An 11,955-nucleotide genomic window follows, 5' to 3' on the forward strand; every position below is an offset into this window, starting at 1 on the left:
ACGGTTAAGCCACGTCAACACAGGAATGGAGGGGATGGGAAGGGTATGGTAAAAGGAGGCAGAGTGATCGCACAAATAGGAGGGAATGCAAAGAGTATGATATTGGGAGGGCAGACAACCTGCCTCCTCTATTTTATCCTCGTATAGTAAATGATATGATTTTTTAGTAATTTAATTACTAATTATTTGTTTGAAATAATCTCAATGATGACATAAAAAATGAACAGCTTGAATCATGATATTACAAAATGGAAAAGGCTATCACACATTTTCACGTTCCATGGAGAAGAAACTAAGAATTATACAAAGCAAAATTAAGTACGGATGGTTCAATCCGGTATTTACTTCTATCAATACATCGGGTGTAAGAGATCAATAAGTACAGAAAATGGATACTAATATTAGTGCATTTGTGACTTTCACATCCATGAAGCCATTTTCATGGCGCAAGCCTATATACAAAACTGACTTCATCTTCTACCTTATTTATTTCGGAAAACTGAATCATCGAGACTGTTGGCCAAGGCCATGGAAACCCCTTCTTGTAGAGCTAGGCATTGGCTCATCTGTCAAGCAAATAAAAACAAAAAAAGGAAAACAAATTAAGATGGTGAAATTAAATACTTGCTCGATTCATAAATTGGAAAAGGGGAAAAGAATGGCAATCATGGATTATGTGATTTACAGTAGACTGATGAAAGTAAGCGGGGATTCATGCCATTTCTATCTTACCAAGCTCATCCTCTTCATCACCATTCTGGCTTGTAAAGAATGGCGTGAGGTAGTTTCGATCTAACGCTGTGAATGACGCTGTGCTGCAGGTGAGAAGGTGGAGGGCAGAACTAGATGCTTAGCAAATAGATAAAAAAAAAAAAAATGAAAGCCAGGTTCCTCTACGAAGGTAGCAAACAAATGGTTACCTCTGATGGAATTCCTTCAGTTTCATCTTGATCCTGTTTCCTGATGATCCTTCGTCATCAAAAGATGGTGCAATATAGCCATTGTTCCCTTCAAAATTCTGGGAAATATATGTACACATATCCAAAATAGTCAGCTTTGATAAGTAGTAAAATTACAGTGATCATGAAAGTAGAAATGTTATCACAATTCAACATGTGGCCCATCAATCTGAATAGGATTAAGCAGGACTCATTAAATGTTTGCAATAGATAAGTGTGTAGAACACAGGAGGGAAACATATTTGAAAGGAGATCTGCCTGTAACTTCAGAACATGTCCAAAAATGCTGGTTTAGCTTCATTTTACTTATAAATTTCTGTGTGAGGTTGTCCAAATCAGTCCAATTTTCACCAGAAATCAATGACCATGTATATGAAACACTATTTCAGTGTCCCACTCTCACCAAAACCCCATCAACAGACCTACCCTGTGGTTATTCCCAAAGGAGTTTCTGAAGCATAGATATGAATCCACGGGCAGAGACAATGAGATTCTCTTCCAATTCAAAGCTTTCCCTCTAGGTCAGGAAGGGGACACACCGTCTATTGAAAATTCTGTCAGCCATTAGCTAAACAGAGAACCAACTTCAATAAACCTCAGACTATGATTTTCTCACTGAAACCATGTTAGTATGTTACCATATATGCAAGGCACTAGATAGCTTCGGCTGAGAGTTGTGGTCTGTGGTTGTGGGTCATGTAACAGAGTCCTATTCTGTCAGCATGGTGTCTACTATGCCCTGTGACAGAGACAGACACAGCAGGAAAGCACAGGACCTAAAAACCTTGGCACTTATGTGAGCTTAGAGATAACAAGTAACCACTTCTTTGGGGATCAAAAGATTGTCCCTACGTAAATAGTAGCCTTGGATGATCAGAATGACCCACATCAGTTCCTATCCTGTGGGGCTAACGTTACATTAGTATAACTAAAGTCCAGAAACTTAGGGATTGTGAATCAAATGTCTACATAGATGTTTGTTCCTTTTTTGGATTAAATAAAGTAGATCCAAGTGGAAAATTTGGCTATCACAAACATGCATAGAACTCTTTTGTTAGAGTTCCTAAAATTCAAAGAACAAGTAATTAAGCAGAACATATTTCCGTTTTATTTTCTAGATCTAGAACTTACTTCACCCAAAGTTCCCTCAATGCCATCACCTACAACTTGTAAAGCTTCCAGCATGGTGCCGGTTGAACCTCCAATTAATAACACCTAAAAAATTGGTCCAATTACAACTCAGTCACAAGAACAGTATCATATGCATCTCAATAAACAAGTATACTTGAATAATATATATTTGTTACAAACATCAAATAGGTAATTATTGTTCCTGATGCGCAAGGTGTCAAATTACCAAGTTTCTCTAAGTGCATGTCCAAGACAACAAATGAAGCCACAATTAAAGATTAAGTATATAGTGCTGCTAGCATTGCCATTAAACACTTTTTCTTCAATCACATGACTTTCAAATTGGTTCATAAGGCAGGGCTTCATAACAAATTTCAGTTAGTCTAAATAAAATTGTCTATTCCGGACAAGTTAAGTAATTTTTTGGCATAAGCAAAGGTATAGAGCAAAATAATTTTTGAGGGAAATTTCAATCTAGTTTCCTACTTAATTTTTTAGTTTCCTGTTCTTGTTATTGTCCAGTTTGAAGGACTAGGATTACTTTCCTCTTTATAAATATGCTTTGAAATTCAATAGAGCAGATTTGAATGATGTAACGAAATTATCTCTCCTTGAATTATCTTTTGTCACTGTTTTCTATACTCTGATCTCCCCTTCTGTTCTAGATTTCTCTTTGGTCAGTCTATTCCTTCTGTCTTCTGTCTCTGAATCCTATATTTCTCTTCCCTTGAATCCTAGTCCCTGTGCTCTTCTAAAATCCCTTTCTAATTTCTGAATATATGTTACTTGTTCTACATTTACGCTTGTTCCAAACAAAACTTTTGCTCCCTTCTGAATCGGAGCCATTTCAAAGAAACAACTTTCAGTGGAGGTGCAAGACAAGAGCAAGGATATAGTGAACTAGAAAAGATCACATAGTATTGTTACCAGCTTTTTAATTGCGCAAAATACTTCTTGGTATCATTAGAAAAGTTCAAGGACGTGGGATGCAATATATTGACAAAGTGCTGAATTCAGATTCTATTTATGACTAGTATTTTAACAAGATGATGTATTAGTTTAGTCTACAAATATCTCTTAGGGAAACCATGTCCTCAATATTCACCATACATTGGGAAGAAGATTCTGAATTGATGACAAAGATCAGTTTGTGTACCGTCAGAACCACTATGGCAGTGGTTGCAGTGAATATAGTCTGGCCATGTCCGTCTGGGAGATCATGAACTGATTGCAGAGCCAGGGCAAAAGCCATGGCCCCTCGAAGTCCTACTCAATCCCATAATTCATTATGAATATCATTAGTCAATAAATTCAGAAAGATCAGCAAGTTTCTGCTCTTCTTACCACTATACCAAAGTGCTTTCTGGTGTTTTAAAGGTATCTGTCTGTGTGCAGGTCGAACCAAATTGACCAAATATGCACAAGAAAAAACATTAGCTGCCCTGCACAAAATCATTCGGCAAACTGATTAAGAATTTCATACCAAAATACAGTGATTTATACAAAACGGACAAGGAAAATGAAATAACAAACGTCTAGAAATTGAAAGACTACTAAAGTAAGATTGTGACCAAAGTCTCATCACAGCAAACATACAGGAAGCATACCTTGCAACTACAATAAATATCTGAGGCAATCACGCACCAAGTTAAGGAAAAAGAGGAAGTTTCAGTTGCTACAGTATAATAACTTTTCACATTAGACTACTAATTCAAAGGATACAATTGAGAAAAAAATGAACCCCACATGTGACCAGCTATGTTGTTCCATGGCAATATCAAAGCCCATGTATATAAACCTGAAAATTAAGGTTTTCATTTCAAAACAAGCGTGGTGTGTCACGTGTAAATAACAGCTTAAATACTTGATATGTGATAAAGACTATGAAAAGCTCACTTACACAAACGTCTCCGCTAGTGATGATATCAAATGGAAAAAGGAAGAAACAAATCTTTGAGAGTTTTCTGATAAATTTGAATACGTATAATGCTTCATGACCTAAAACAGAACACCAGTTTGTCCATGGCACAGCTTTACCGTAGAATATATTAAAAAGAAAAAATGTACAGTTCTTCCACTTACCATTCCTGTGAACAATATTGACACAATACCAGACAGACCAAGACCTTCTGCAAGCATGTAACTAAACAGATGATGGTTCTACGTCAATTTGCATATAAGGAGAAAGCCTTAACACTAATTTACATAAGATGAAAAACGGCCAAGAAGATCACTCACGAGAAATATGGAAAGAGGACAAACAGACAGCACTCCAAGTTTTGAAGACTGAAAGGATAACAAGACAACCTCGTTATTTCCACCGTAGTACTAACTAAACAAAGGCCGGCAAAGAATGGAAGAAAAGTATCACTCACTTGTCAATATCCAACCCTGCATACTTAAAAAGGTTTTCACAATTAAGGTTTCACAATACAATCTACCAAGAGAAGCCATTTTTATTTTATGGAACCAACAAAGGCTTTTCAAAACATAATGGAAAATTATTACTAGATAAAAAAGGATATTAAAGCAGATGTAAACCCAACTCCAACACCTGTAAAGCAACACACAAAGTATGTTAGTAGCTGAGAAAACAAAATGTAGCAGTAATTAAACATCTAAATAAATAAAGCATGTGCTGCTGTTGTAATTTCTGAGGGCAAAGAAAAAAGGAGTCATTGCTGTTAAGTGACCATTATACACCTGAGACTCATAGGTTTATTTTACTTGCGAGTTACAACAGAGCAGTTGCAGTACGGTACAACGGGTTAGTAGGAAACCACTACAAAGTATTTCCAGGAGATATGTTAAACCTATTATATAACTCAAATATGGGTGTTGGGTACAGGTATTTGTCCGGTTAATGCATCAACTTGTTTGGAAACTATCTCTGCACTAACATAGCCTACCCTTTGTATGACTTATCCTGCTGATACCGTATCACAGCACTTGACATCACAGAACTTAACACTTACAGACTGGAAAATCGTGAATGGCTTTCCAAGTAAATCAAACACAGATGATAAGCTACATTTTCAGATGAAGTAAAAATATATTATATATTATTAAAAAATTGCTTTTGATACGTAACAAAATCAAGTGCAAATCAAATACTTCATTATTTGACCATAAAAGATATATATTAACCTGCAGACAAGGAACCCACAAAGGTCTCAAGAAACCTGACAACAACCATGAAGAAGTTCTCTCCAGATGATGCATGACTTCTTACCAAGGACATTGTCCTGCATAGCAGAATAACAGTTTAGTTAGAACTAAACTTCGCACAATATGCTAAAATCTAGGTACAGTAACAATTTATTCTACATACCTGTACAAGGAAATTGCCATCTGTTGATTGTGTGGGCATACAATCCAACAATTTGAACAAGTAAACAAGGTCAATCTTCAGATAAAAGAAGTAGACATTGAGAACATGGATTATAAACAAAGAACAAGAAAAACTTACGGCATCATTCAAAACAGATTCTCCAAACACCAGAGCATACAGGTTCATATCTGTGCCAAGTTCCTGCAATTTATGGGCCATCACAACAAACTATATTGGTGCTGAAAAAATTAGATAATAACTATATGACTTATTGCAATTCCACAAACTACATTGGTGTTTTATTTTTTTGTTTTCGGTGGAGTGTGGAGGAAGGGAAGGACCCAGACATCTTTGGTTTGGGCATCTTCAATAATTTTTCACTTTCATGTTGTGCAACTTGAGTTCACCGAAGTAAACCCGATCATGGAATATTGTGAAAAATTAAAATGACCAGATAACCACCTGAAAGATGGACAAAACAGTGACTGGATCAGTTGCTGATATAAGTGCACCAAACATCAAGCACTCCACAAATGGAAGCCTGTAGGTGAGGTATATCAGACCACCAAGGTAACTGCAACAGGAAGAGGAACTGATTAATCTCCTTAGTGGGAAGGGGGTAAAAAAAAATGTAATATTATGAAAAGATTTTGTGAGTGTGAAACAAAAACTTACACTAGAATACCAGTAACAACGGAAGCTATAAAGGTTCCTAGGATAGCAAAGGTGACAATGGCTCCAAAGTTGGAGAAGAAAGGCTTCTGCAAAGGAGGGGGCAATAACAGTAAAGAAGAGATGGGTTGCAAAGCTATAGGCAAACAAGCATTTATCTCAGAGCTACAAAGAAATATTCAGAGGCAAAATACTGAAAAACTTACAGGTGAGAGACTGAAGCCGGATTGAGTGAGCACAAAAAGTGTCAAGGAAAACAACATGTGCTACGTAGTAGCCTATTAAGGTAAATTGAAGCAAGAAATGAAATATTTGAAGACAATAAATAACAACAGGGAAACAATTTGGATATAATATGATAGGAGGTAAGAGGAATAGGAAGAAAAATTCCTCATGGAAATTGAACCAGGCCCTGAAACAAACAAGGAACAGAAAAAGGAAAATGATTGTTAATTAATTGTTGAATTGAATTGAATTCCCTCTTTGTATAATATTGGTATTGGTATTGGTATTAGTATTGGCAGGGCATCGAAGGAAGGACCTGACCTGATGCTATTTTCCGTATTAGAGATGTTAGCAAGTCCACCTACAATTAAACCTGAAAAGAAAAGAGTACCAAGGATGGGTCACTCAAGGCCAAACCCTAATCGATCAATCACGACGAGACGATGGTGGAAAAATAGAAAAGATAAAAAATCAAAAGGACGAGGAGAATTACAATACCAATTAAAAGAGAAGCGCTGGCCTCAGGAAGATAATAGAATTTGTGGCGGCGAAGGACATGGCCGAGGACAAAAGAGAGGACGAGCATCATGATCTGGAGAAGAATGCCAACCCCAGCGGCCTGCTGCTCCTTCCCTGGAGTGGTCCCATGGGCATCCGCCGGAGATATCTGCATCGCCATTATCTGGTGTTCCTCCATCGCCATTAGCTGCTGTCCTGCTGCTGCTCTGCTGAATGATTAATGACTATTACGCAACCAGGGAGGAGGACTTCCAGACTTCCGTTAACTTCGACACGAAAATCCCCCCGCAGCGTGATACTCAGTCAACTCAAAATTTGGGCCCAACCTGTGCAAAAACTAAAATAAAATTTGGGCCCAACCAAAAATATAATGAGACTCGCTATTGGACCTTTTGCGCTTTAGACTTGCGTTACATTCGTTTTGTGCTCTACCCCGACTACCTTTGAGCGCCCTCTCCTCGTTTCTTTGTTGTGAGGTCTGTCAATGTAACATGAACACGCAGCAATATTAGAGTGGGTTCGGTTTCAATCGTTTTGTTTTGTTTTTTGTTTTTTTTTATCAAAATCGAAAACTGAACAAAAAATTACTATTTGGTTCGACTCCATTCGGTTTTTTTTCTTTTCTTTTTGTTTGGTTCCGTTTTTTTAATTATAAAACCAATTTTTTTTTTCGATCTATTCCAAGTCATGGCAGCATGCGGATGCCAACTCGTGTGAAATTTAATAACATCAGTAATACTGACAATGAACTACTAAAAATATAAGGAGATAAAATTGAGTGTTATGAGCAATAGAACTGAAGTCCACCCCCCCCCAACCTCTATGTCATCTGGGCAACACAAATCTGAATACGTAATACCTCATGGACGACGCCTCGATCAAGCACCACGAGAAACCTTATCTTGTTTGGCCAATCCAACATCTTATAGAGTGATGCACCGGTAACATAAGTCATCCCGCATGCGGTAACCATGGGACCATCTCCAAGCTTCCACCATTTTACAGAAATTTGTCGCGCTGATATCTTGCTACTATGGAGTGCTTTGCAGGACACATTCAGCCTGCCAATTATGTTATTAAACTACTATAAGCATCTAAATCAATAGCAGGTTATGCAGAATGTATAATATAGCTAGAGAAATCAAGAATCGCATATATTCAGAATGAAATATATCGTCTTATAACATGAAAAAACACTAAAAAATTGTTAAAAAGTAAATAAGTACAAATATGAAGATTAGAAAAAAGAAAATTCATCAGCATCTAACCGGCATCTAAATCATTAAAACAAAACTCTTACAAGCGCCTCAGTTTGCGTGCGCTCGTGCCCGTATTGATTTGTGTTATGACCCGTACCTAATTTTTGGATATTTTAATTCCTAAGTATACGAAATGACCAAAATGCCCCTAATTGGTGAATATTGACTTTCATTGACCATTGTGTCATTATACGTATGACTTATTCTCTTAGCATATTCTTGTAGTATTGGTAATAGACTTCGGAATTCGAATGAGAAAGTTATGAATTTTTAAGTTGGAGGGCAATGTAGAAATTTTAAAGACTGCTGCTTCATCCCTGCGTGCTGAGCAGCAGGGGCTGCTATCTACTTTCCTTCCTGTTTTCTCTCCAAAAGCTCAACTTCTTTATAACTTCTCCATCTGAATATCGATTTAGACGAACCGTATACCAAAATTTACCAGTCTCACCAAGCCTAACACGTTTATCACCACACAAAGTAGATCAAAAACGAAGAAAAAGCAATCACTACACTACAGAACAAGAGAGGCGATGCAATTTCTTCACCAGCCAAACACCGCCGGAAGCCACTACCAGGTACTTGTCTTCCATTTATGCGCACAAATACGTATAGACTTTGAGCTATTAATTATGCTGAAAACTTTTGTATTTTTCACACCAAATTAGCTTTTGATTATTTGAGTACTCATTTTTATGGCTCTACTAGCATATTATGTATGTTTATTTGCTTAAATTCTAAAGTATCTTATAAATTGTTTCCCTTTCACAAATTGGTATTGAGGGTTTTAATTTCCAATCCCAAGTTCAACGTCTTTATTGGTTAAATATGGACTTGTTAATTTATTGTGGATTGGGAGGGCTACCATATTATAATTATTATCCATATCATTTGCAAAATAAGAAATTGTGACTGACTGCTCTGCAAGATGCTTGTTCAATTCGCAATTTGGCATCCTTTTTCTGTTTCGAGTTTCGCATCTCGAGCAGGATTGGGTGGGTGCTGAATTAGATGGTTTGTTAAACATCTATTTCTATGTTTTTATGAGTGGCCACGAAAGTGCATTCATCTGTGAATAAAATGTAGTTTTGTGAGACCGTTAATCGTCGTGGGCGTGTTTTGTTATTTGCACAGCCAATGTGAAGTATAAGCAAAGACATAATTAATTTGAAATTGGTTGAGAAATGAGACATAGAAGGAATTGACAATGTTTTATTTTGAAGTAGTATTTCTATTATGTTGATGTGAAATGGAATTTCTTACTTATGTAAAATTTTTTATACAGACATATAGGCTTTGTTTGGTGGGCAAGATGAAATGAGCTATTTTTAATTAAATTGGACTTGTAGCTCAACCAATGTTTGGCAAAAAAAATTGTAATACGGACTGCATTGGTTATGAATCTGAAATAAGGGAAAATATGATGGGCTATGTAACCCAACCACACACATGAGTTATGTAACTCATCCCTGCTAATCCAATTCTATTCCTAAGGCCCAATCTCGTCCAGCCTACCAAACGGTTTAAGGTTAGGATTGGAAAATAGATGCAACCATAAGACTAAATCAAATTAAATAGTATATAATGTCTCCGGTTTTGGACGTGATATTATTATGATTAGGCCTAGGGTCATACTCTACCAGATTGACAAAGACAAGGTTCCTCAAGGGAGAGCTAGTTGGAGGTGACTGGATTTTAATTTAGAAAGGTTTTATTATCTAAAATTTATGCATGCCTTGATAAATAAGAATTTCAGTTATATTTTACGAATTATACCGATTTCATGATATTTCAGTTATCTAAACCTAGGGATGGAATTTTTTGCCAAATTACCATACCAACCGAATTACCAACCGTATCATACCAAAGTTGTGCCAAAAAATTTGTACCATTGGTAATGGTATGGTATTTGTACGTACCATACAATTTCGGTACGGTATTCAAAGTCATTACCAGTGGTATACCGTACTGTACCACTATTATTATAATTATATCATTTGTTTATTCATTTATATATATATATATATATATATATATATATAATTAGGTATTATTATCATTATATATGCACTTTATATTTTTTTCCTAGTCATTTATCCATTCATCTCACCCTCTAACCTCTACTTTCCCAATAAAAAAACCTAAGCCTTTTTGTACTGCGACTCTTCATCCTTTCACTTATCTAGCCATTGGTTTCATCTCTGTTGCTCTTGTTCTGATGACTCTCTCTCTTCGCAGTCCATCTCATCTTCTCCTTCATCAAATTGGGATGTCTTTCTCTCTGGTTTCGTCTATCAAGTTAATTTTTGTACAATTTTAAAGAATGTAGAGATGAAATTTAGGAAGCTTTGTACTTTTTTTTAGGGATGTTGGGTTTTTTCAGCAATTCTTTCATCTATTTACTTCTTGTTTCTCAAATGAATCTTTATAAAATTCTCATAATTAAATAAAAATGGTTTAGAAAGCCGAAGAGAGTGGCCAAAACATGTTTGGGCCTTGAATTGGGTTGAAAAAAAAAAAATCAAATTTTGGCCCAAAAGAATGGCCCAAAACAAAGTGGTAATTACCATTACCATACCATGTCAATCGAACTATTTGGCATGCCGAAATTCGGTATACCGAAAGTTTGGTACGATAATAGTAATAGATTTTGTCATACCAAAAGTTTGGTATGGTAATTGGTATATGGGTTTTGGTACGGTAATCGTACCAATACCCCATACAGATTTAGAGTATTGTACCACATCCACGGTCGTAGGACACATCTTGCACGTGTATGAGTATTTTCAACTTGTCCACATTGTGGACATGTTATCTCAGCTTGTCAATGTCTCGAGATTACTCAACAATGACATGATTATATTTCTAGCTTGCACTAGCTATGACTAGTGGATGATATTACATATATATATATATCAGCTTACACGTGTATTTGGGTACCACAATATACTCTCAGCTTGTCATTACCTCGAGATTATTTGGTAATGACATAATTATAATTATATTCTTAACTTGTGACCTTGGAATTACTTGGTAATGACATGATTGTATTTCTAGCTTCTATTAGCTACGGTCAATGGATGATTATATTATCTAGCTTCCATTAGTACAACTAGTTGATAATATTGTATGCCATGCTACTAGTAAGTATCATCTCAGTATATGTGTATCTATCAACTCTCAACATATACATGTTTCCGTAGCCGTAGCAGTAATCATATTCGACGTTGAGGTACTTTTCAGCAACTCTAACATATTCTACTAGGTATAGTATTTACTCAATATATTTTTTGTGCGTTCGAGCTCGTCTTGGTTTGTGTACGAACAAAAGCGCATTGTTTTATGTGCACTCATGCTCGCTTAAGTTTGCCTGCACTGAGCTCGTCTCATTTTGTGTGAGCAATGTGCACTTCGTTTCGAGGGTGCCTGAGACGCCTTGTTTTGTGAGCGTCTGTGCCCCCTTGTTTTGTGAGCGTCTGTGCCCCATTTTTTGAGTGCACATGAGGTCGCCACGGTTTGCGTACACTTGTAAATGTCTCGATTTGTGTGCGCCAGTAGGTGTGTGTTTTGATTTGTCTTCCTTAATTTCTAGGTAAGCATAATCGTACGCAAATTGAGACAGTCAAAGTCGATCAACTACAGTGAATAGTAATCACATCAATTTTGGTAAATGGTCAATATCGGTCAAGCTGATCAATACGAATGAACGCTTGTTAGTTTTGGTAAATGCCTATTAACACTGGTCAATACTTGTCAACATCTGTCAAGGTTTAGGGTTCAGGGTTCAGGGGTTGAGGGTTGAGGGTTGAGGGTTGAGGGTTCAAGGGTTCAAGGGTTGAGGGTTTAGGGGGTTGAGGGTTGA

General features: G+C 36.6%; 1 protein-coding gene across 1 annotated transcript; it reads right to left on the minus strand.

The window, feature by feature from the left end:
• Positions 1–208: 208 nt before the first annotated feature.
• Positions 209–7,120, minus strand: LOC126586768 (sodium/hydrogen exchanger 6-like). The gene is made up of 22 exons (XM_050251710.1): positions 6,817–7,120; positions 6,640–6,691; positions 6,446–6,505; positions 6,300–6,324; positions 6,097–6,182; positions 5,884–5,995; positions 5,560–5,622; positions 5,422–5,441; positions 5,238–5,335; positions 4,616–4,644; positions 4,466–4,497; positions 4,329–4,376; positions 4,173–4,233; positions 3,991–4,088; positions 3,813–3,888; positions 3,698–3,717; positions 3,435–3,532; positions 3,247–3,356; positions 2,091–2,174; positions 921–1,018; positions 733–815; positions 209–566 (listed from the first exon to the last, which is right to left on the minus strand). The coding sequence occupies exons 1-22, from the start codon at positions 7,019–7,021 to the stop codon at positions 505–507; spliced, it is 1,620 nt and encodes a 539-aa protein (XP_050107667.1). The 5' UTR covers positions 7,022–7,120; the 3' UTR covers positions 209–504.
• Positions 7,121–11,955: the final 4,835 nt, after the last annotated feature.

Source organism: Malus sylvestris, chromosome 10, assembly GCF_916048215.2.
Source record: "Malus sylvestris chromosome 10, drMalSylv7.2, whole genome shotgun sequence".
Lineage (NCBI taxonomy): Eukaryota > Viridiplantae > Streptophyta > Magnoliopsida > Rosales > Rosaceae > Malus > Malus sylvestris.

Bases quoted from the DNA above. Each gene is read 5' to 3' on its own strand.
- LOC126586768 (XM_050251710.1), bottom strand. From the start codon at position 7,021: ATGGCGATGGAGGAACACCAGATAATGGCGATGCAGATATCTCCGGCG. The intron at 6,506-6,639 runs GTCAGGTCCTTC...TGTTTGTTTCAG, and splicing joins AATACGGAAAATAGCATCAG to GGCCTGGTTCAATTTCCATG. The intron at 4,498-4,615 runs ATATCCTTTTTT...AATTGTGAAAAC, and splicing joins TTGGGTTTACATCTGCTTTA to CTTTTTAAGTATGCAGGGTT.